The 21,606-nt window shown below is 32.1% G+C and overlaps 3 protein-coding genes and 1 long non-coding RNA gene across 8 annotated transcripts in view; 2 read left to right on the forward strand and 2 right to left on the reverse strand.

Annotated features, from left to right (window-relative positions):
• Positions 1-1,947: 1,947 nt before the first annotated feature.
• Positions 1,948-4,501, reverse strand: LOC105663179 (uncharacterized). Its single transcript, XR_001096649.2, has 3 exons — positions 4,334-4,501; positions 4,034-4,167; positions 1,948-3,964 (listed from the first exon to the last, which is right to left on the reverse strand). It is a non-coding gene; the product is annotated as an uncharacterized LOC105663179 (long non-coding RNA).
• Positions 4,502-4,740: 239 nt separating this feature from the next.
• LOC100880988 (large ribosomal subunit protein mL62) lies at positions 4,741-5,851 on the forward strand. Its single transcript, XM_003705536.3, has 3 exons — positions 4,741-4,996; positions 5,222-5,410; positions 5,482-5,851. The coding sequence occupies exons 1-3, from the start codon at positions 4,841-4,843 to the stop codon at positions 5,737-5,739; spliced, it is 603 nt and encodes a 200-aa protein (XP_003705584.1). The 5' UTR covers positions 4,741-4,840; the 3' UTR covers positions 5,740-5,851.
• A 101-nt stretch (positions 5,852-5,952) lies between these two features.
• Cluap1 (clusterin associated protein 1) lies at positions 5,953-8,250 on the forward strand. Of its 2 annotated transcripts, XM_003705527.3 has the most exons (6): positions 5,953-6,301; positions 6,372-6,568; positions 6,666-7,064; positions 7,133-7,371; positions 7,570-7,748; positions 7,848-8,250. In XM_003705527.3, the coding sequence occupies exons 1-6, from the start codon at positions 6,280-6,282 to the stop codon at positions 8,120-8,122; spliced, it is 1,311 nt and encodes a 436-aa protein (XP_003705575.1). In that variant the 5' UTR covers positions 5,953-6,279; the 3' UTR covers positions 8,123-8,250. The 2 variants fall into 2 exon arrangements, with proteins under 2 accessions (XP_003705575.1, XP_076388771.1); XM_076532656.1 differs by having other exon boundaries at positions 5,953-6,568.
• The window catches only part of LOC100879643 (uncharacterized), a 49,602-nt gene continuing 35,784 nt past the window's right edge, over positions 7,789-21,606 (reverse strand). For all 4 annotated transcript variants that reach the window (XM_003705525.3, XM_012290565.2, XM_012290566.2 and 1 more), the window contains 6 exons: positions 20,252-20,512; positions 16,054-16,259; positions 15,110-15,311; positions 13,173-13,400; positions 11,943-12,253; positions 7,789-11,265 (listed from right to left, as the gene is read on the reverse strand). In XM_003705525.3, coding sequence (XP_003705573.2) covers positions 10,758-11,265; positions 11,943-12,253; positions 13,173-13,400; positions 15,110-15,311; positions 16,054-16,259; positions 20,252-20,512 — 1,716 coding nt within the window. In that variant the 3' untranslated portion in view covers positions 7,789-10,757. The remainder of the gene's footprint in view (positions 11,266-11,942; positions 12,254-13,172; positions 13,401-15,109; positions 15,312-16,053; positions 16,260-20,251; positions 20,513-21,606) is intronic.

Here is a 21,606-nt window from a genome sequence, read left to right on the forward strand (position 1 = left end):
AAATGATTGTCAATTAATATATTACGATATATTTTATTGTCATTAATAATTTTTTAGTTATTTATTTATAAAATTGTTGTTGTAACTATAAAAATTCTTCGTTTTTATTCACTTATTCTTGCAGATAAGTTGCAAAATAATTGTTAATTAATGTATTATGATATATTTTACTGTAATTAATAATTTTCTAGTTATTTATTTATAAAATTGTTCTTGTAACCATTAAAATTCGTCGTTTTTATTAACTTACTCTAGCAGATATTTTGCAAAATGATTGTTAATTAATATATTACGATATATTTTATTGTAATTAATAATTTTTTAGTTATTTATTTATAAAATTGTTTTTGTAACTATTAAAATTCGTCGTTTTTATTAGCTTACTCTAGCAGATATGTTGCGAAATGATTGTCAATTAATATATTACAATAAATTTTATTGTAACTCATTATTATATAAGTTAATTATTGTAATTCATTATTTTAATAACATCCTCGTGCGAATATTTTATAAATTATCTACGAATTATTGTATAAAAATTTATTTTTATGTAATTCTTTGTAATTATTTATTACGGAAGAAACTTAGTATAATGTGCGAACTGTTTTCAACACATAATAGTTTTATATTTTTCGGAAAGTTTCATTCTTATATGTTGTTAAAAATTAAAATTTACGCGCGACTTTTCAAAACGTGACGTCATCAACGAGAATGGAATATATAGCGCCATCTCTCCGGCGAACAGGATGAATGACATACTTTTGAAACTGCATTTTCATTAGTTCTCGACGCTGCAACTTGGTGGCGCCACTTGCATTTTTTAAGAGATACAAAAAAACTAGTTAAATCATTATTGTGGGTGCATCGACTACTCTTTCTCTGATTAGTTTCTTTGCAAAAAATTTACTGCGAATATCTATCTTTTACGCTTTAGGACCGCGCAGAGTGCCAAAGTTACCTGATTAATTCCACGTGCATAGTACGGGCGTTCTACAAGTTAGTAATTAAATGATTAAAAAATAAGTTTCATTAAGTTATGCACTGTATGAAAAGCGTTTAAAATAAAGAAAAATTTATCCACGATCATTGCGCATTCATTGTTGCCTAACAAACCCAACAGAATAAAAATTTACATATTAGACAGAGAGAATTTGTATCAAGAGAACATCAAAATTCCAAGAAGTAGCATGATAGATACCTACTCACAACTTATGTTCCCCTGATACAAATTCTCAAAATTGGTCCGTGGAATTTCAAAAATCCCGCCCGGGAATTCTTGGAATTTGACGTCACCAAAATTCCAGGAAGTGGCACGAGGGATACCTCCTCGAAACTTATGTTCTCCTGATACAAATTCTCAAAATTGGACTGTGGAATTTCAAAAATCCCGCCCGGGAATTCTTGGAATTTGACGTCAGCAAAATTCCAGGAAGTGGCACGAGGGATACCTCCTCGAAACTTATGTTCTCCTGATACAAATTCTCAAAATTGGACTGTGGAATTTCAAAAATCCCGCCCGGGAATTCTTGGAATATGACGTCATCAAAATTCCAAGAAGTGGCACGACGGATACCTCCTCGAAACTTATGTTCTCCTGATACAAATTCTCAAAATTGGACTGTGGAATTTCAAAAATCCCGCCCGGGAATTCTTGGAATTTGACGTCACCAAAATTCCAGGAAGTGGCACGAGGGATACCTCCTCGAAACTTATGTTCTCCTGATACAAATTCTCAAAATTGGTCGGTGGAATTTTAAAAATGCCGCCCCGAAAATTCGTGTAATGGCCATATGAACATTGTATGTTGCACAAAGAATACCTCCTCATAATGCATGTTGTCCTGGTACAAATTCTCAATATTTTGTTTTTTATTTTTTACTTTTTAAAATTTGGGGTTATTTATGGGGATCGGAATAACGGGTTTTTTAAGTAAGTAAATAATGCAAATTCATGTTTTTATTCATATTTATTTTCAAGCACTTTTGTACATCGAGTGACTTAATATATTTTATTAGTAGATACATACATTATTTGCACTTAATTCTAGATCGGAGTTATCATAATGATATGTACGTATTAGTGTGCGCTGTAGTGCAGGATCTTGTAGAAAGCTAATAAAAATCTATTGAGAGAGTAAAGAAAATGCAGCAATTAATTTGCTTCAAAGAAGTTGAAGAAAAAGTTATGGAAGAAAATGTGATGATTACATACACTGCTCAAAAGAAATATGGCATAGAAAAATTTTAGGCAAAAATTGGCCAAATTTGACTGATGATAACTCCGTGAAAAATCATCGCAAAGTTATGCTCTTTTTTTCAAATTAAAGCTTGAGATCTCTACTTTAAGACCCTGTAGTTTGATTTTAGATTTGATGCATCACTACCACAATAACACCGTAAATGTGAGATCATGTTTGCAATATTGAAAATTACAAAGTTTGACGAAATGCATGGACTTGCCACATTTTTTTTTGGTGATACTGTTTACAGCAGCATAAAATAAAAACCTTCATCTTTAATTTCCAGTATGTGAAAAACCGCTACCATTTTTTCCCGCAAAGATACAGAACTTTAAAGAAACCTTTGCATTTATGGCATATACCGCCGGCATTAGCATTACCTGACATGCACCTCGGAGAGGTTGCTGGACAGATTTTGCACATCATATGCCTCTGACAAGAACCTATTTTTGTATGTATTTGTGTGTGAGTATCTGTGTGTGTGTATGAATTATCGTCGAGAAACCTCGTTGAGAATCATTCTCGAATTTTGCAGTCCCAATTCAATTCGATTGCTTCCACATCCTGCAGTAAGTCCAGATTTGAACCCTACAGAAATTTAACAAGACAACCTGCCAATCTGTAAGACTTGTCTCAAGTCTTAACTCAATTTTGGAATGACATTCCACAAAAAGAAATTAGGGCTTGCATTAACATGAATAATAGGCTGCAAGGGATAATTCAACAACGCGAAGGAAACACGCGTTATTAGAATTCAAACATACAGACACACAGATACTCACACACATATACACACAAAAAAAGGCTCTTGTCAGAGGCATATGATGTGCAAAATCTGTCCAGCAACCTCTCCGAGGTGCATGTCAGGTAATGCTAATGCCGGCGGTATATGCCATAAATGCAAAGGTTTCTTTAAAGTTCTGTATCTTTGCGGGAAAAAATGGTAGCGGTTTTTCACATACTGGAAATTAAAGATGAAGGTTTTTATTTTATGCTGCTGTAAACAGTATCACCAAAAAAAAATGTGGCAAGTCCATGCATTTCGTCAAACTTTGTAATTTTCAATATTGCAAACATGATCTCACATTTACGGTGTTATTGTGGTAGTGATGCATCAAATCTAAAATCAAACTACAGGGTCTTAAAGTAGAGATCTCAAGCTTTAATTTGAAAAAAAGAGCATAACTTTGCGATGATTTTTCACGGAGTTATCATCAGTCAAATTTGGCCAATTTTTGCCTAAAATTTTTCTATGCCATATTTCTTTTGAGCAGTGTAAATGGGGCTATTGCTTTCTTGCGCTGTGTTATATGTCGTTCACATTAGGCTATTTTGATTTATAATTGCCTAATCTGAACGTCCCTTTATGGAGGATGGGCGCAGCGCCATCTAGCCATGGTACGCGGAACTACAATAGAAACTTCGCTGTTGGTATATTACCGTTGAATTGCAATCAATTAATTACCGACAGATTCCGGTCGGTTTTTTACACACGTTCATCGTAGTTCAGCAGGTTCTTGTTAGATGGCGCTGTTAAGAGCATTTGTGGCGGTTTTTTTAAAAGATTGTTTCCTTTTTTCTTGATATGTTTATATGGGTATCATTTTCAATAATTCCTATATTCTATAGTGATCGTCGGAGATAATCATATATTTTGTAGAGCAATCATGTTGGTATATTCTTTTCTTTTTCAACTTTTCCACGCCGTAAAATTAATAAAAATACCTGAAAAGACAATGTTAGTAATGTACAGACAATTTATTACGAACATATTCCAAATTATTAGAGATTTACATGAAAGTAAATGAAGCATGGAATTGCAATAACAACTCCAAACCCAGACGTCGCTCTTTCTACGCCTATGGTACTCGTGTCAAACACGATACCTACTGCGGTTATGTTGATGCAAGTTGACAGATTTCCAGTTCCTAATACAGCAATATAATTTTTTAATTATTTTGAGAACTTGAGACTCTCCAAATCGTGAAAAATATTATTATGTGGATCTGTCGAGGACGAGCTAATCATTACACATAACCTCAAATGCATTCTATAAAATTGCACACTTCTGGAACTATAGAAGAAGCAACTCACCAGAGATTTTAGACGTGAGAACTGGCAATCCCCTTGGATTATAACTACTTCCCTTTCAAAATCATTCATAAATGAATTAAAAATTATTAGCCGGTATTCACAGAACAATCCGAGTAAACAAACGCAATTTTTTGTATAGATATTTCCCCGGACGACCGCTAGATGGTGCTGCCGGAGCTGTTCCAAAAAGCGCACGCAAAAATACAAATTGCAAAAATATAAATACTTCAAAAATTTTTACTTTCCAGAAACTCAGCTAAATAAAAAATATGATTTCAGTTCCTATTAATACTCTAATAAATGTAAATCCTATTTCTCAAATGTACCTGTTATTCGTTAAAATTAAATTTGCAATAATGGCGGGAAAAATAGTCATTGAATTCAAACTATCGATGTCATATTAGGTAACGATAAGTAGTAACGATAGTAAGCGAGATTCAAAGCATGTGTTTGTTATTGCTGGTTTGAAGGTTACGACATAGTTTTGAAACTTTAATAAACGATAAAATGAATATTGTTAGTCGACAGTGGATTCGAATTTTTAAAAGTGATATATCATGTCAAAATGTGTATAACATTGGAAAAGCATTTGTATATAAAAGTGCTTTTGCCCTTGATAACCTTTATCCAACAAGTAATTTAAAACTCTACTCACCAACTTTTGTAAGCTTCTTATTGTTTATTTATATATCGTAATACCATATACTATACATATTGTAAAATATTTAATAATAATTTATTAGTATTTGTAAATATTTCTATTTGCCATATTAGAAATTCTTCATGCAAAACTTGTGATTATATTTAATTTACTGTGTTAGTTACAAGTAAACATGATGGAATAGTTTTTTAAATAATTTTTGACTAATTTTTTTTAAACATTTTTAGACTCCTGAAAATCCAGATTCACAGTTCAATGGTTATATACCTATGAATGAACTGCAAATTAGATATAGTCGCAGCAGTGGTCCTGGAGGACAACATGTAAATTGTACTAATAGTAAAGTAAATGTAAGATTTCATGTAGTAAGTGCTAAGTGGTTATCGGATGAAATTAAAGAAAAGTTGTTAAAATTGGTATGTATTTTATACTTTGTGAATGTTATTTATAAAACGATAGATTATTTATATTAATGCACTTATTACAGCATCACAATAGAATAACTAAAGATGGCTATTTAGTAATAAAATCAGAAATAACAAAATCTCAACAATTAAATCTAGCTGATGCTTTGGGAAAATTAAGAATGCTAATATGGGATTCTATAAAGCCACTACCAGAAGTATCAGCGGAGACCATGGAAGCAAAAAGAAAGCAAAAACTCAGTGCAGCAAGAAAAAGACTTTTTGAAAAACGAAAAAGGTCTGAAATTAAACAAGCTAGAAATGAACCTATAGATTTTTAATTTTCTTTGTAAATAATATATTCTTAAAATAAATAAAATCTAATATTAAATGTATACAATGAAATTGTATCTTTTGCTTAACTTTAATAAAGAATGGATTCTAATAACCAAATTTTTATTTCAATATATTTTTATAAAACCATAATACATGTATAAATTCTTCCTAAAATGTCTGAAATAAATGACACAAATGCTCATTAATTTTAAAGATATACATGATATAAAATCACCTAATAATCCTTTGGTACTTTTATCTATCATATGATATGTTACAAATTTAATTTTTTAAACTGAGTAATTGATATGTATAATGTTTTTCATAATAAAGAGTATACTGCATAAATATAACTTAATACGACAATTATGAAGAAGAAAAATTAATTTAAATACCATATTCTATGACTTTTAGAAAAGATGGTATCACTTTGAATTATCTTAATCTGTTACCATAGCAACATACAGGAAAACAAAGCAAAATTTATCAAGCAGACGGTAGAAGAGAACGTGTTATAACTTGTGTCTTATTAATTTTGTACTAAAATGTCATTTCGTGACTTAAGAAGTACGTAAATCAGTATTTTGTATAATGAATTTTATTACATCATTTAATAATTATATTTATTTGTTAATAGATTTTACCGAAATAATGCAAGTACTCGGTTATCCTAGACTAATTTCTCTCGGAAATTTTCGTTTACCAAATTTTCCACTTGTTGCGGAAATTCTTGTTTGGCTAGTAAAAAGATTTGATCCAGATGCGGATGTATCCAGTGAACATAACACTGAAAAAGAACGTATCTCATTAATAAGAACTATTGCAGAATTCATGGTAATAAACTGTGATATCAAATTGATATTTAACTATATATATATAATTATTTAACATAATTATGAAAATAAATTTTGAAATACTTTCTTTAATATAGGCCTTGAAAGCAAACATAAAATTGAATACAAAGAAATTATATCAAGCTGATGGCTACGCTGTAAAAGAATTATTAAAGATAGCCACATTATTGTACGAGGCTCAAAATAATAGTAACAATAATAACATAATATCTGATGAAAATTTTAGTTTTGCTAATTTTGATATATCTGATCAAGTTGAACAACTGAAATCAACCAAACAATTAGCTAGCCAGTTGACGATTACTGGTGCATCGCTATTTGATTTATTAGGACGTGAAGTTGATTTCAGAGAAATTCGTAATACAAAGGTTTCCAGTGAATTTGATACGTCACAGATTGAAACAGCTTTACAAAATGTCATTGAGAATACTCGTAAAGAGATTGATGATACTAAAAAACAGATTGAAAGTGTGAAGGTAATATTTGTTTTTTCCCCTTGTACTTTTGAATACTCTATATTTTTAATACGTTTGATATATTTCAGGATACAGAACAAAACCTGGATACGAGAATTGAAAGAAGACGTGCAGAACTTGATAGAAATCAAAAAAGGCTTCAGACGTTAAAAAAGGTACGTCCAGCTTTCATGGAGGAATTTGAAAAGCTTGAAGTTGAATTAAAAGCTTTGTATGAAGATTATATACAAAAATTTCGTTACCTTGCATATCTTGAACATTTATATGAAGATGCAGCTAAAGCAGAACAAGAGAGATTTGAAAGACGGTGCGTATTTTGTACTTCACATTACTCTCTTAAAAGTATTTTAGTATTTTATTATTTTATTAATTTACTATTCCACTGTTCCATATACTATAGTACCAGTATTCTGTTAGTCTATAACTTATTTTTCATCCTGCTGCATATTAAGTGTGCACTCATGATTACATGATAATTGAAATAATAACTAGTACTTAATAACAGGCAAGAAGCAACGCGAAATCAGTTGAAGAAGATGAGAGCAGAGGATGCTAATTTTGAAAGTATGATGGAAGGAAATGATTCCATATTACCCTCAAACCTTCAAGAACCTCCACCTCCTCTTACCGAAACAGAAAAGCAAAGTACTGAAAAAACAGCTCCAAGCAGTCGACTAAAATCAGGTGAGAATGTGATAAAATTATGAAAAAATTTCGTGCAATGTATTTTTTAAACAAATTTTAATAACGAATGCTTTATAAACGTTTGTATAAAAACAACAGCTGGCCGATCATCGAGAACGCAAATATCACAGCGTCGAATTTATGGTAGTATGTCTGGACGTCGAAGAGGAACGATTCAAGAAACAAATGACAGTGGTGGTTCGCTAGATAGCGACAGTGATTTATTAATTGACGGTGATCTAGACGATGACGATGACGACGACGATGATATTTTAGACTCTGTAGGGAGAGCGGACATTGGGAACTTTGATCTGAAGGTCGGGCAAGAAAAACGAGCCGTTAGTAAGATAGATCATTCGGACGAGGATTTTTAACCATTACAAAAAACATTTACAAAAACTTGAAAATATAATACCGTTCGTGTTATTATCGATCAGTATCCGCATATTTTTACAATAAATGTAAATAGATATTAATAAAAAGTAACATATACATATATTTATATATATATATATATTAGTTGATTGGGACCAAGATAATTTTGACGGTAGCCAAAAATACTTAAGATATACATATACGATCGTCGTTAAATAATTTAATAAGTTCATTATTTATATAATTGTACGCGTTGTTCCAAACTTGTGAAATATATTTTCAAGGGAATTAAAATACGTATTGTCATCGTATAATATTTATTAACTTGTCCAACACGGGCCGGCGGCGTGTGTTGATTGTGGTTCAGCACCGATCACATGTATATGTATTTCACCTATCCTACATACTGTGTACGTAAATAACACGTACATGTTTTCTTGTGTATACACATATATACATAAATGTATGTGCGTGTAAAAAATGTGACCTTACGAAAGAAATAGAAATAGTTTGTCGCATTTCATTGTCGTACGCTCAAACATGTAAGTTCCATTTAGTTGATGAAACTGCTCCCTTGATTTTTCTTCATTTTATCACTGTGAATACAATAATTATCATTTCTTTGTAATAACAACATTCATTGAGATTGCTCTGGTGTTATTGGGGGTTCCTTTACAACGAATCAGATCTAAAAATGAACAACTTGGAATGTAACTAATTGGTCAGATCGAAACTACGTGTAAACGGCGTTTTTCATTTTCCTTTAAAAACATTACACGTCCTATGCATTTGCTATAGATTAAATACTAGTTGTTCTAGATATACATTATACATACATAAACTACGACTAGGTATTCATCCTATAGATATGCGTACGTTTTCTTTTTATACGTTGTGCGGATTTATAGGTGTCGAAAAGAATGTATCAACAAGACAACAACTGTAATATCAAGTCTCATGTTAGAGCCACCAATATAGACCGGAGCATAGGCCCTGCATAACAACTTGCGTAAATCTACACCTGGGTGCAACGTAGGCTTTCGTTGGTTAAGGGTAAATGTAGGAGAAGGAGCCTTCCAGTCTTGGCCTTTAGTCTTCGGAGGGCCAGACAGAGCTACAGATGGCCAGAACTTAAATACATGGACAACTAAGGCGAGTAGTAGGATACTCCTTCCTCATCACTTCCAGTTAACTGAGAGAAGCCTAAATTGCACGCAACTGTACACTCACATGCATAAAGGATTCACTTTGGTAGAAAGAAAGTATAAAAGAAATCCAGAAAATAATAGGAGATTCTTACTATTCCTTTTCTTGCCCTTTTCAAAACTATTGAAACAATATGTCACAATCAGTATATTCTCTGGGATATTCCTAACTTTTCTGTCATAACTGAGGCTTAAACTGTTGAGTTATAAACACACATAATCACACTAAAAGACTTTACATCACATATCCCACATTTCTTATTACTTATTTCATCTCTAAACCTATGCTGAACCCGTTTGTTTTTAACCTTGAAAAGGTTAACAGAGAGAAACCTACGCATGTGAGTGTATCAGACAAGAGTGAAGATTTAATGAAGGGTCTTCTTCCATGTATTCAGCATTTGTGGCTAGTTTGAAATTCAGTGAGTATTTTTGGTTGTATTAGTGACTAGCATCATATAATTTGTTGTTAATCTTCACTCTCATCTGCTAGGACTATATGTCCATGTAGTTGGAACAAAAATAAACTCTTAAGTAAATATATGTATAAAAACATGAATGAAGCACCATATAGCGTAAAACAGGCATGACCAAGTGCCTTCTCATAGACATTTATATGATTTTTATTACTAGATCAATCAGTCTATATTACTACAAATCAGCTTGTACATTGTATCTCCACATTTTCAAATTTTCTGATTTGGGAACTCAGGAGTATGAAATCTGGAAAATTTGTTAATTGTTAAGATTTTGGAAATATAGAAGTTCAATTTGGACATATGGAAATTTAAAAGTGTATCATATTTTAAATTTGATTAGTTAAAAAATTAAAAAATAATTAACAAAACAATATCGAAATTTTCAAAATGAGATGTATGAGGTGCGCTAAAGTGAAGTAAAAATATTGTCAGACACTTTTTGATATCGCACAGCAAATTACTCTTAGAATTTGAAAATGACATTTCAGAGATAAAGTCTTTAAACTAAAAACATGAGACAAGTAGGTACAACAAGAATTGTTTTTAAATTGTTTAACATAGTGAAAAAGTAGAATATCCAAATGTGTCCCACGAGTCATCACTTGGCCATGCCTGGCGAAAGAGATGCAGGATCGATCTGGAAAGTCCTTTCCATACTTTCCTGGCCGGTCACGAGTCCATCTCACGTAGAAAAATAGTATTCGTCAGCATTTCGATGAGCAGCCCTCTAGAGTCGCCAGGCACCAGTCTGCGTATTTTCAAAACGAGATTAGGCTTGGAAAAACAGGTATGTCACACCATAAATTCCATAGCACGAGGGCAATTTCTCGCCTAACGGAACATCCATGAAGAAACTATGGACCGCCATAGTTGTAAAAGTAGGTTCTCGCCACTTTCGGCGTACCAGTGAAATTACCAATATCCCATAGAATATCGACGACGGTTTTTCGCTACCTGATCGACTTCAAAACGGGATTCGCTTTTATCCGCGGTGTCATCACCGGTATTGGTTCTAACTTTGGTAACAAACACTCGCTGCTCAGATCCATCCATGTTTTACCGACATTTTCCGCTAACCTATCTCTGTATTTATAGGCCGTCCTATCGACTACCGACTGAGTCTTTATGCAGTCGTCACCGCCAAACTCGCAAACCCGATAATGGTGTAAAATCGCAGCGTCCGAAGGCACGTTCAATGTTCCGTGACCGGGAATAAACTCCCAGACGAAGTGATTACCAGCCTCGACGACATCCTGAGGCTTGCAAACGTATTTCGAGCGCTGTTTGTGCGGATGCAGCTTAGTCCTGCGCCTCGTTTTCCTCAAAGTGATCAAACCTGCCTCGACAGGTGTCCGACTTGCAGTCACGAATGGATCGTCTGCCCATTGAAGATAGAAGAAGGCATTTTGGAAAGAGTATGCACCGGTGGATTTAGTATTTATGTGACTGCTCATCCACCTGGAAAATACAAGCGGAATATGTGAGATGACATGAAGATATGTTTTACACTAAATACAAAGCTTAAACTGCAATTGTCATATTTTTTTAAACGACAATTTGTTTAAATTACTTGAAGTGCCAAAAAATTGTTATAGGTTTAGTTTTAATTATTTAACTATCAAATATTGTTAAACTTATAATATTTATCGGAAAGCAAAAATTAAAAAAATGTTTTTTTGAATGAAGTGGAAAACATAATGCGCATGCGCGTAGTTCACCTAGCGCGCATGCGTATTACATATCTTTATTCAAGAAAACTGGTACTTTTTATTATTAACTTTTTATCACTTAATTTGCATTTATACATATGTCTATGATTACTCTGAGACTTTGTTTAGATTTAGTTTTAATGTAAAATTTATAATATATAGTTCTTTATTTGCGTTACTTCTTTTTAATAATACTTGACTTTCTTAAACAACTTTTCTCAATATATTAAAATTTGCAAAAGGTCGGTAAGTACAAAAATTAAAGTATTAAAACGTATTTATAAAAATTTTAAACGATTTAGATTAAAAGCATAGGTGAACGTAGTTAATCAAAGTATGTTAACATGTGTTACAGAAAAAATTGGATTTTTATAAGCTAAGGTAGAGGAATAGGGTATAATTGCGATTCAGGTAAAGGGTCCTTACTTTATGAGACCAATGATTGTGTCGTTGTGCCTGGGTATAATAAATTCGTCGAGATCTACCAATGCCACGTACTCGTATTTGTACATAGATCGATAAAGGCAATCGTTCAGGGCAGCAAACAGTCCTTCTGTGCGGATCTCTCGTTGGGAAATCATGTCCAAATGATGCCATGGCAACACGGTTACGATACCTTTGCTTTCGTAGTATTTGAGCGCACATCCGGCTTCGGGTCCGACCGTGTCATTGTACAAAGTTACGTGGGAGGCACCTAGTAGTCTGTGTAGCTCGATAAACTCTACCAACTGAAGCACCTGTGAAATTTTCATGAGGTTAGTACTTTCCTCTTTTAAGCCACTCGTTCATACTCTAGTATCGATTTAGAGTGGATTTTCGTGATTGGACAGTATTAACTTTTAAGCTTAGCAATTTTACTGAAACTAATTATTGCTTATTGGAGATTCTCGTTATATTGCCGATTAAGCGATTTTATACGGATATTTATGTACGCTACTTGCGCTCGGATTAAATTGCAACGGATGCATGCAAATTTTTGCGATTTCAAAAGACAATTTTTTAATTTTTCATTTAAAATATTTGGAAATTTTTTTTATATTAAAATGTACTATTTTTGAAATTATTAAATTTGTAAGCACTTGCATTTTTAATTTTGGAAATTTTGGGATATCAATGAATTTGAAAGAAGGAAATTTGAAAATTTAGGATTTGGAAAATTTAGAAAATTCAAAATTTTGAAGTTTCTAGATTTTAAGAAATTACAAGAATGGAAATTTGAAAATTAAAAAATTTTTAAATGAAAATTTGAAACTCAAAATTAAAAAATTGAAAAATGAAAATTTGAAACTTTGAATCTTTAAAATTTGAGAATTAAAAAATTTTTAAATGAAAATTTGAAACTGGAAATTAAAAAATTTAAAAATGGAAATTTAAAACTGAAAATTTGGAAATTTGAAAACCTAGAAATATGAAGATTCGAAAACTTGAAAATTTATAAATTTCGAAAATCACAATTCACAACTTTGAAATTTTATAAATATTATTACACGACATTATGAAAATGTAAATAAATACATCAGTGTAATTATTTTACCTATTTAAGGTTATAAAAAAATGACTAAAAAATGAAATTACGAAAATGCGCGGGAACATATCGACAAGTTCGCCGACATTTTCACGACAAGTTTAATCGAATTATCAATAACTGCAACTTACTCTGTTATAATCATAGTGCAGAGGTTTCACGCAAACAGCCAACAGTTCTTTATCCTTGGTTCTACTTTCTGGTCGATTCTGGACGAGTATGCGATTGGTTGGAGCAGCTTTAAGCCTGGCCACGACACTTACTGTTTCCGGTACTTTGTCAACCGTGGGCGACTCTTTGGGCAACGGGCAAATCACGAAGCAGGCGCTGTACTTCAAGTTCCAATTTTCCCTGATTACCTGTCGATGTAATTACGATCTTTTTATTGAAAGGCACTTGCATCTGTGTCAGTAGCTATTTATGGTTTCTGGATTCTTCCTGATATTTTATTGACAACGCAGCGGTATAGGTAGGTAAAGAAATAAAGTAGAATGTAATTAAATGGCATAGAGAGAGAGCAAAAATATCGACTAGCGATATGTTTAATAGCTTTTCCACAATGAAGTTTGTGCCAAATTCTAACTTTGTATTTGGAAAGGTTATAAAATGCAAAAAGTGACATACATTTTCTAGACAATTTTTTCCACATTGGTAAATGTACAAAATTTTGTAAAAGAGAAGAAATGTTTCAGTTAATGAGGGACATCATATAGAATTTTTTCAGATTTTTAAAACTTACATTATCAGGTATCTTATTAAAAAAATGGTGCCAAGTATAATACAGTTTTTCATGTGTCAAATCACTAGGAATTACAAAGAAAAATTTTTGTAATTGTAATTGTAATATTAAAATTGTAATATTACTTCATTTGTGAAATTGATATCTGATGTATAATTATGAAATTATTTAAACTTGAAACAGAGACATTTAGACAAGTGTCAGTTTGTGACACTTTATATTAACAAAAATATTTCTGTGAATGTTCTAGAAAAGCATAGTTGTAAATGAAAATCCTAAATAATAATTCTTTTTATATATGAAGAAACAATTAATATAATAATATCTTTCTGTGATTTTAAGAATATGAATCTTACAGTATTAACTCTTAAAATATTATATTTCTTTTCAGTTTTATTTCCCTTAGAATTTCCACCTGCTATTTGATCACCAAACTTTAAATATCAAATCAAAAGCCTTGAAACAAATTTTATGCTGCCTTCAGATTTGATATCTCTTCTTAATATAACAAAGCTTAGGAAGTAGAAAGATTTCTTCTGATATTACAAATTATTCAATGGTCATAATCATTGCCCTGATATCCTTGAAAGAATTAATTTTTGTGCACCGGTGGGTTAATCAATCATCCTCCTACAACCTACCTATTAATTTGTACATCAAGATATGACCACACTGAAATTATTACATTCTACTTATTAATTTATACATCAAGAAACATTGATATTATTACCATTGTTAAATCTTGCTTACATAATTGTACAAAAAATTAATTTTCTCTAGTAACTCTGTTAAGTCTTTTAAGAATAACGCACTCAACATTTTTTATGATGGATTTATCCTGATGGATTTATTAATATATTTTTAGTTAAGTTTATGACCATCATTTTTGTACAATAATAATAAACTAGTCCTCCTATATAAAATAAATAAATAAATAAAACTATAATAAGATTTTGGTGTATATGTTAAGTTTGTGATAAAACATCTTAAAAAATGACAAATCTTTCTGGTTATATATTTAGTAAAATTATTTATAATAAAAATGCAAAATGTGTAATGTGTAATATAAAATGTAAAATGTCAAATATAAATTGTAAAATATAAAATATGAAATGCAAAATGTAAAATGTGAAATGTGAAATGTGAAATATAGAATATAAAATGTGAAATGTAAAATGTAAAATGTGTATATGTAAAATATGAAATATGAAATATGAAATGGTTACCAGAAAAATAAATGATACATATATGCATGTGATACGTCTCCCAGAAATGAGAGACACTGAGAGTGTTAAATAGTATTTGTTACTTGGATTTTAATTATCGTACCTTCACTTTAGCAGCTACCGTTACAGAAGCAGTAACGTTCTCTCCATTTTCCGTTCGATACCATAGTCTGCACCAAACACGTTCTGGTCCTCTTGTCTTCGTTGCGCTTATTATGCGTACCATACCCTGATTTTTACCTATCGGTGTGCCTGTACCACCGACTCTGTCGTCAAAGTACGCCGAGTATACAAAGAATTTGAATCTGAGAATGAAAACAGATGCAATGCTTTTAGAATTAACCCTTTGATCGTACGGCTGAATGAATAGCTCTGCTTTCATTAACCTTTTACTGCAGGGGTACCATATTTAGGACGTGAAACCCAAGGTAAAATAACGAGACTACTAAACTTTCAGTTCGTCACTTTTGTTCTTAAAATATTCATAAACGTACAGAAAATTAAATTATATGAAAATAATTTGATTCTGGCCACAGACTGGGTATATGAAGTATGTATATTTAATTAATCAATATACTGCCTTTCAGAAGTTTGCAATTTATGATTTTTCAGTTCAGTTCAATTTATTGTTCTCTTTATAAAAAAAAGAGGGCGTCTGAGTGGTTTTCCACTCATTTCCACCATGTTTTATGATTTTTATCTCAAGTAAATGTCTTCTTTTATTATTTTATTATCAAATAAAATGTTATGAATTATTATTAATTTATTTTATAACATTAAATAAAATTAAATAAAGTAAGAAGTATTTTAGTATTTTTATTATTAATATTTATCAGCATATAACGTTATTTAATGTAGTATATTCGCAACGCGATAAAATGAGAAGTTAGAACAAATTCGTCTTTCTAGTTTATCTACGAGTTCAAACTTTTTTACGTTGACAGCGTAAATGGAAACAATTTATGACAATCGTTTTTATCACCGTTTTGTAAGATAGCGTTTCACGACACAGATTGCCTTGATGTCCTCATTAATTCATGAACACACCTGGTTTTCGTGACTGGTAGCCATTCGGCGTGCGTGATCCTCAAGCTTTGATCAAGCTGTGGCAGACGAGCTTCGAGGTTCGGTGGTAAACTCGGTAAACCTCTGGGATCTGGTTGTATCGCGGTCTTCTGCCCTCCATCTTCCCCACGCACCAATAATCCGATATGATCATCGAAGCTACCCTTCAGTCCGATGTAATCTTCAGCCTGCAAATGTCAACACAACATTGAATCATTTTCCCGTCTTTCCATCGGGTGCATTCATATTTATACTGACGCTGCAATTTTCGATATGCACTAGATTCGCGATTATGCACGGTTTCAGATAAATGCAAAAATGATGTTCGTTATTTTAAGTACATGCTCTCATAGGTACAGTAGATACTTATTCTGTAAGTAGCTACAGTAGAATTCCTTTTAAATTATAAATTTTGAGATTCAAATATTTTGAAGATTTCAAAATTTTTTGAATTCTAAATTTTAAGTCATAATTTCAAATTTGGTAGTTATTTAAATTTAGAAATTTCTAGTTTTTAATATTTTTAAATCTGCAAATTTTTGGATCAAATTCTAAAATTTCAAAATTATTAACTTTCTAAATGCAAAATTAAAAATTGCCAAATCCTAATATTTAAAAATTTCTTACTTTTCAATATGTTATTACTAATAACAAAAATTTCTAAATTTTGTATATCACAATTTCTTAATTCTATGACTTCCAAATTCTCAAATTCTAAAATACTAAAATTAAAAATTTTCAAATCTCTAAATTATCATCTTTTGAAATTATTCAAATTTTTTAATTTCTGTATCTTTAAGTTCTCAAATTTAGTAATTTTCAAATTTGTAAATGCTATAAATAATAAATTTGCAAATTCTTAAATTCTCAAATTTCTAAATTTCCAAATTTTCAAATCCTCAAATTCCTAAATTTCTAAGTTCCTAAATTCCAAATTCCCAAATTCCCAAATTCCTAAATTCCAAATTCCCAACTTCCCAAATCCTCAAATTCCCAAATTCCTAAATCCCAAAATTTCCAAATTTCCAAATTCCCAAATTCCAAAATCCCCAAATTCCAAAATTCCCAAATTCCCAAATTCCTAAATCCCAAATCCCCAAATTCCCACATTCAAAAATTCCCAAATTCCTAAGTCCCAAATTCCCAGGTTCCCAAATTCCCAAATTTCCAAATTCCAAAATTCCCAAATTCCTAAATTGCAAATTCCCAAATCCCCAAATTCCTAAGTCCTAAATTTCCAAATCCCCAAATTCCCAAATTCCCAAATTCCTAAATTGCAAATTCCCAAATCCCCAAATTCCTAAATCCTAAGTTTCCAAATCCCCAATTTCCAAAATTCCCAAACTCTAAAATTCCTAAATCTCAAATTCTCAAATCCCCAAATCCCTAATTTTTCAAATTCGCTTAATTTCCATATTCACAAATCCCCGAATACTCAAATACCTAACTTTCTAAACATTTTGTCCAAAACCTTTTTAATCTTAAAATTCTCCAACTTTTCTATTCCCCTTTCAATAGTTGAACTTCCTCTTCACCCAGTTCCAAAATTCGCGCACTCCACACTCCCGAGAAACGTCTTCCGCCGACCTCGCCAACACTCAACGATATTACAATCTAACCGAATATAATAATCTTAGTTGCACAACTCCATCTTCTTGAATAATTGTAACAACAGCGAATGAATGCGGTGGTAAGAGAATAACGAAGGATGGTACAGTTAGGTGGGACACGTTGTATAAAACAGCTTGAGGCGCATTGAGAGTCGCGGAACGACGACAACGAGACGAGTAAAAGGACGAAATAAAAGAGGGAATAAAAATAGAAGAGGTAGTATAGACTAGAAAAGCAGTGGCAAGGAGAAATCGATGGACCAGGATGGCAAAGTTTCCCGTCTCCACTATTCTTCCGTTTTGTACGAACAAAGAGCGACCGAGTAGAAAGTTGAGCCCTTGCCATTAGTTCGAAAGTCTTTTACCAGTTCCCTTTGCTTCGAACTGGAAACGTTTGAGGATTATCGAGCCCGCGAGCGACATAGAAGTTCGCCAACTGGATGTCTCCTGCTTATTACCGAGGAGCAAAGAAAACGGCGAACAAGAAGAAGGTTCCAGCGGTCAGAAGAATTAACTCGGTGTCACGGATCGCCGCCGGCTATCCAGACGTTTTAATTTCCCCGAGGGTGGGCCGCCATACCGTTTTAGGTCATAATCTGTCCTCCTTTCATTCCTCGTGATTGCGAACTTTATGCCAAAGACTAAAATAGTTTCTGTCTCGTTGCATCCGCAAACTTATACAAACGAAACGTAAGAAACTCTTTTAAGAAACTGCGGAAGTTCGGTACTGTAAATCGGTTAGTTTCGGATGCGTTCGGTTCTTGTCGGTTAACCGTTGCATGGCCGGTGTCAAGCGTCAGTAAACAACGCACGCTTTTTGTATAAACTGTTAGAAAGAATAATTTTTGAGGAGCGAATGAAATTGAGTGAGATCATGAGTGTTTCCATCGAACTGATTGTGCAAATCGTAAAAAGAACAGGAACGAACAGTCAGAAAGAACATGAATAAAGAAAGAATATGAATAAGACGTTTTCATACCGCATGATGTATAGAATTTTCAATGTATATTCTTTGCTTAAAGAACAGAAGTTTTTCGTTCCCTTTTTCTCCTTTTTTTATTTTTATCCCATCGTTTATGATTTATGATGATAATCTTCAATCCATTTACATACGTATATTCTTTTCAGAATAAACTCCATTATTCTTCCGACTGCTATTGACATTTTGACCACACAAGGCTACGACTTCGACTGACAGTTGTATCACGTGGTAATCCGAACGATGTCGAAGAGAAGCGGAGTTAACCGATTTATCACTACCTTTACCGCAAAACTAACTAACTTCACTTACTTTACACTTCGTCTTTATACATTCATGGTTTAATCGTTTAATCGATCGTATGTATATGTATGTATAGATGTACTTTAAGTCATGCTAGCTTTTCACACTTCATACAATTTGAAGTTTATTAAAATGTATAGAAACAGTATTATAAAAGAATGTATGAATGGATGAATGAATGAATTACATCTCGAATTTGAAGAAACGTCAAATGACAATGTCTATTTTTCTACGACTTCATTTTCTTCATGAATAGTTCGATGCACCACAAAATGCAAATGCTCCTTTTCATGAAACACAATATTTTTTATTTATATCAACTCTCTGGAACATTATGTGTCAAAAAGTATAGTCAATATTTAGTATATCTCATATTTTTAATATTGATCTATAATACGAAGTTATGATGTGAGTTCAAGTGGTTTCGAAATGGGATTGCATGGTGATGAAATATTGAATAGGATGTTAATTAACACTAAATCAACTAATTATCGATTGTCTGATGCGTATTTATTTCAAAATTAAAAATGGAGTTGGAAAATATATAAAAGGGAGGTAAAACATAAATTAACGTACAAAATTAAATTTTTATCTTAATGGAAAGAATATAAATTTCAAGAAAATCATCTAATTTCAAATAAAACTTAATAATAAAAATTTGTAACTTAAAATAAACCTTAACAATAAAAATTTCTAACTTGAAACTGAAAATAAAAACTTATAACTTAAAATAAAATGTATTGTTAGTAATAAAAATTTGTAACTTAAAATAAAACTTAACAATAGAAATTTATAATTTAAAATAACACTTAACAATACAAATTTGTAACTTAAAATAAAACTTAATAATAAAAATTTGTAACTTAAAACTGAAAAATAAAAACTTGTAACTTAAAATAAAACTGAAAAATAAAAACTCCTAAGTTAAAATAAAACTGAAAAATGAAAACTTGTCAAATAAATAAAAAACTAATTAAACAGTCATTTTCACCTCTTTAGTAAGTCATACACCTAATGAATGGTAGTAAAAGGATGTAGATGTATCAATTAACACTGATAAGACTAAAGATCTACAAGTTTACTTAAGATGTTTTAAAAGCTGATTATACATGTAACAGCAGCATTAGCCTTGTTTGCTTAGGTGAAAATGTACCAACATTTGCACCGCAATGCAAACATGCCTATGCCTACTGTGTTACAATTCAATATGAGAAGCACGTGGTAAGGACGTCATCTGGCACCAAAGTGTTAATCAAGTAGATACAGCTGTTTCTAATTGCGTACTTACTCCGATTTCTCCATAATCTGGACGATCGGGTGCAGCAGGCAATCGATGTCCGCTTCTGTGACCTCCTAGAGCCCCTGTGCCACCTACACCCACACCACGCCTCTCGTCGATCAGGAATATTTCCGTAAGGACGATCAAGCCGAACACGGCGAAGAACATGACCACAAGCATAAAAGACATGTTGGCCCGTTCCTTCAGGACACCAGCGTTCGCCCGACTCCCTCCTGATCCGCTCCTTCGAGAACCCATCTTCGAGAGGCTCTGTTGGAAGACAAAAATATATATTTTTCATCGTATGATATTTTTTTTGTTCAATGATAGTAATGGTAATGGTAGGAGAATTTGTAGATAATAGATAAGATAATAATGATGGAGGTAGTATATGTTAGGGTGTGTTTGAATACTTAAGTCGCTACACCCTTGAATTTCTACATTATCAAATTTCTTGATCACTATTTTGCTAAATTTTTAAATCCTCACATACATAAAACCGTACATTTCCAAAAACCTATATACCCAAATGCGTACATCCTCAAATTGGTACATCTCCGAATCCCTGCATTTCCAAATCCCTATATCACCAAATTCCTATATCCATAAATCCTTACATCTCCAAATCCCGACATCTCCAAATTCTTATATCCCCAATACTCTACATGTCCACATCCCTACATTCTCAAATCTCTAGACCCCCAAATCCCTACATCCCCAAATCCCTAGATTCCCAAATTCCTAGATCTCCAAATCCCTATATTCCCAAAATCCCTACATGTCCACATCCCTACATTCCCAAATCTCTAGACCCCCAAATCTCTACATCCCCAAATCCCTAGATTGCCAAATTCCTAAATCTCCAAATCCCTATATTCCCAAAATCCCTACATACAATGTTTTAAGTAGAAAAATGTTTGGGCACAATACCAAATGAATGAACAGTTCATGAAGTATTTCAAGCTTTTATGTGCAACATTTTACTTTGAAATTTTAAATATCGCACGCAATATTGATCTTCTTTCTATTTTCTACTTCAATACTGTTTTATGTAGAATGTTGCGAGTTATTGATTAACCTGAAAAAAAAAGAAAAATACGCGGTTTCATTTAAATAAACAGAATTGACCTCTGTAATTCTTTTGCGTCTCTACCAGTACAAATGTTATCCTTGTTATATTACGTTGTTCCATCATATAATTCCTGTGTACAGAACGTTCATACAAAATTCATACACGCTTTATACAGTGAGTCACTAAATTATTGCACTCAAACAGTATTACATATTATTTTCAAAATATCCTATGTAGTACATTTAGTTACACATGCAGTCCCTTGGCTATTGAATTAGGACCACTATAAATT

The sequence above is a fragment of the Megachile rotundata genome, chromosome 6, assembly GCF_050947335.1.
Source record: "Megachile rotundata isolate GNS110a chromosome 6, iyMegRotu1, whole genome shotgun sequence".
Taxonomy (NCBI): domain Eukaryota; kingdom Metazoa; phylum Arthropoda; class Insecta; order Hymenoptera; family Megachilidae; genus Megachile; species Megachile rotundata.

What these genes read in the sequence shown, in the direction of transcription:
- LOC100880988 (XM_003705536.3), top strand. Translation starts at nt 4,841, where the DNA reads ATGAATATTGTTAGTCGACAGTGGATTCGAATTTTTAAAAGTGATATA. An exon ending in AACTCTACTCACCAACTTTT is followed by an intron (nt 4,997 to 5,221) that starts GTAAGCTTCTTA and finishes AAACATTTTTAG; the next exon opens with ACTCCTGAAAATCCAGATTC. An exon ending in AAGAAAAGTTGTTAAAATTG is followed by an intron (nt 5,411 to 5,481) that starts GTATGTATTTTA and finishes CACTTATTACAG; the next exon opens with CATCACAATAGAATAACTAA.
- Cluap1 (XM_076532656.1), top strand. Translation starts at nt 6,326, where the DNA reads ATGAATTTTATTACATCATTTAATAATTATATTTATTTGTTAATAGAT. An exon ending in AACAGATTGAAAGTGTGAAG is followed by an intron (nt 7,065 to 7,132) that starts GTAATATTTGTT and finishes GATATATTTCAG; the next exon opens with GATACAGAACAAAACCTGGA. An exon ending in CAAGAGAGATTTGAAAGACG is followed by an intron (nt 7,372 to 7,569) that starts GTGCGTATTTTG and finishes ACTTAATAACAG; the next exon opens with GCAAGAAGCAACGCGAAATC.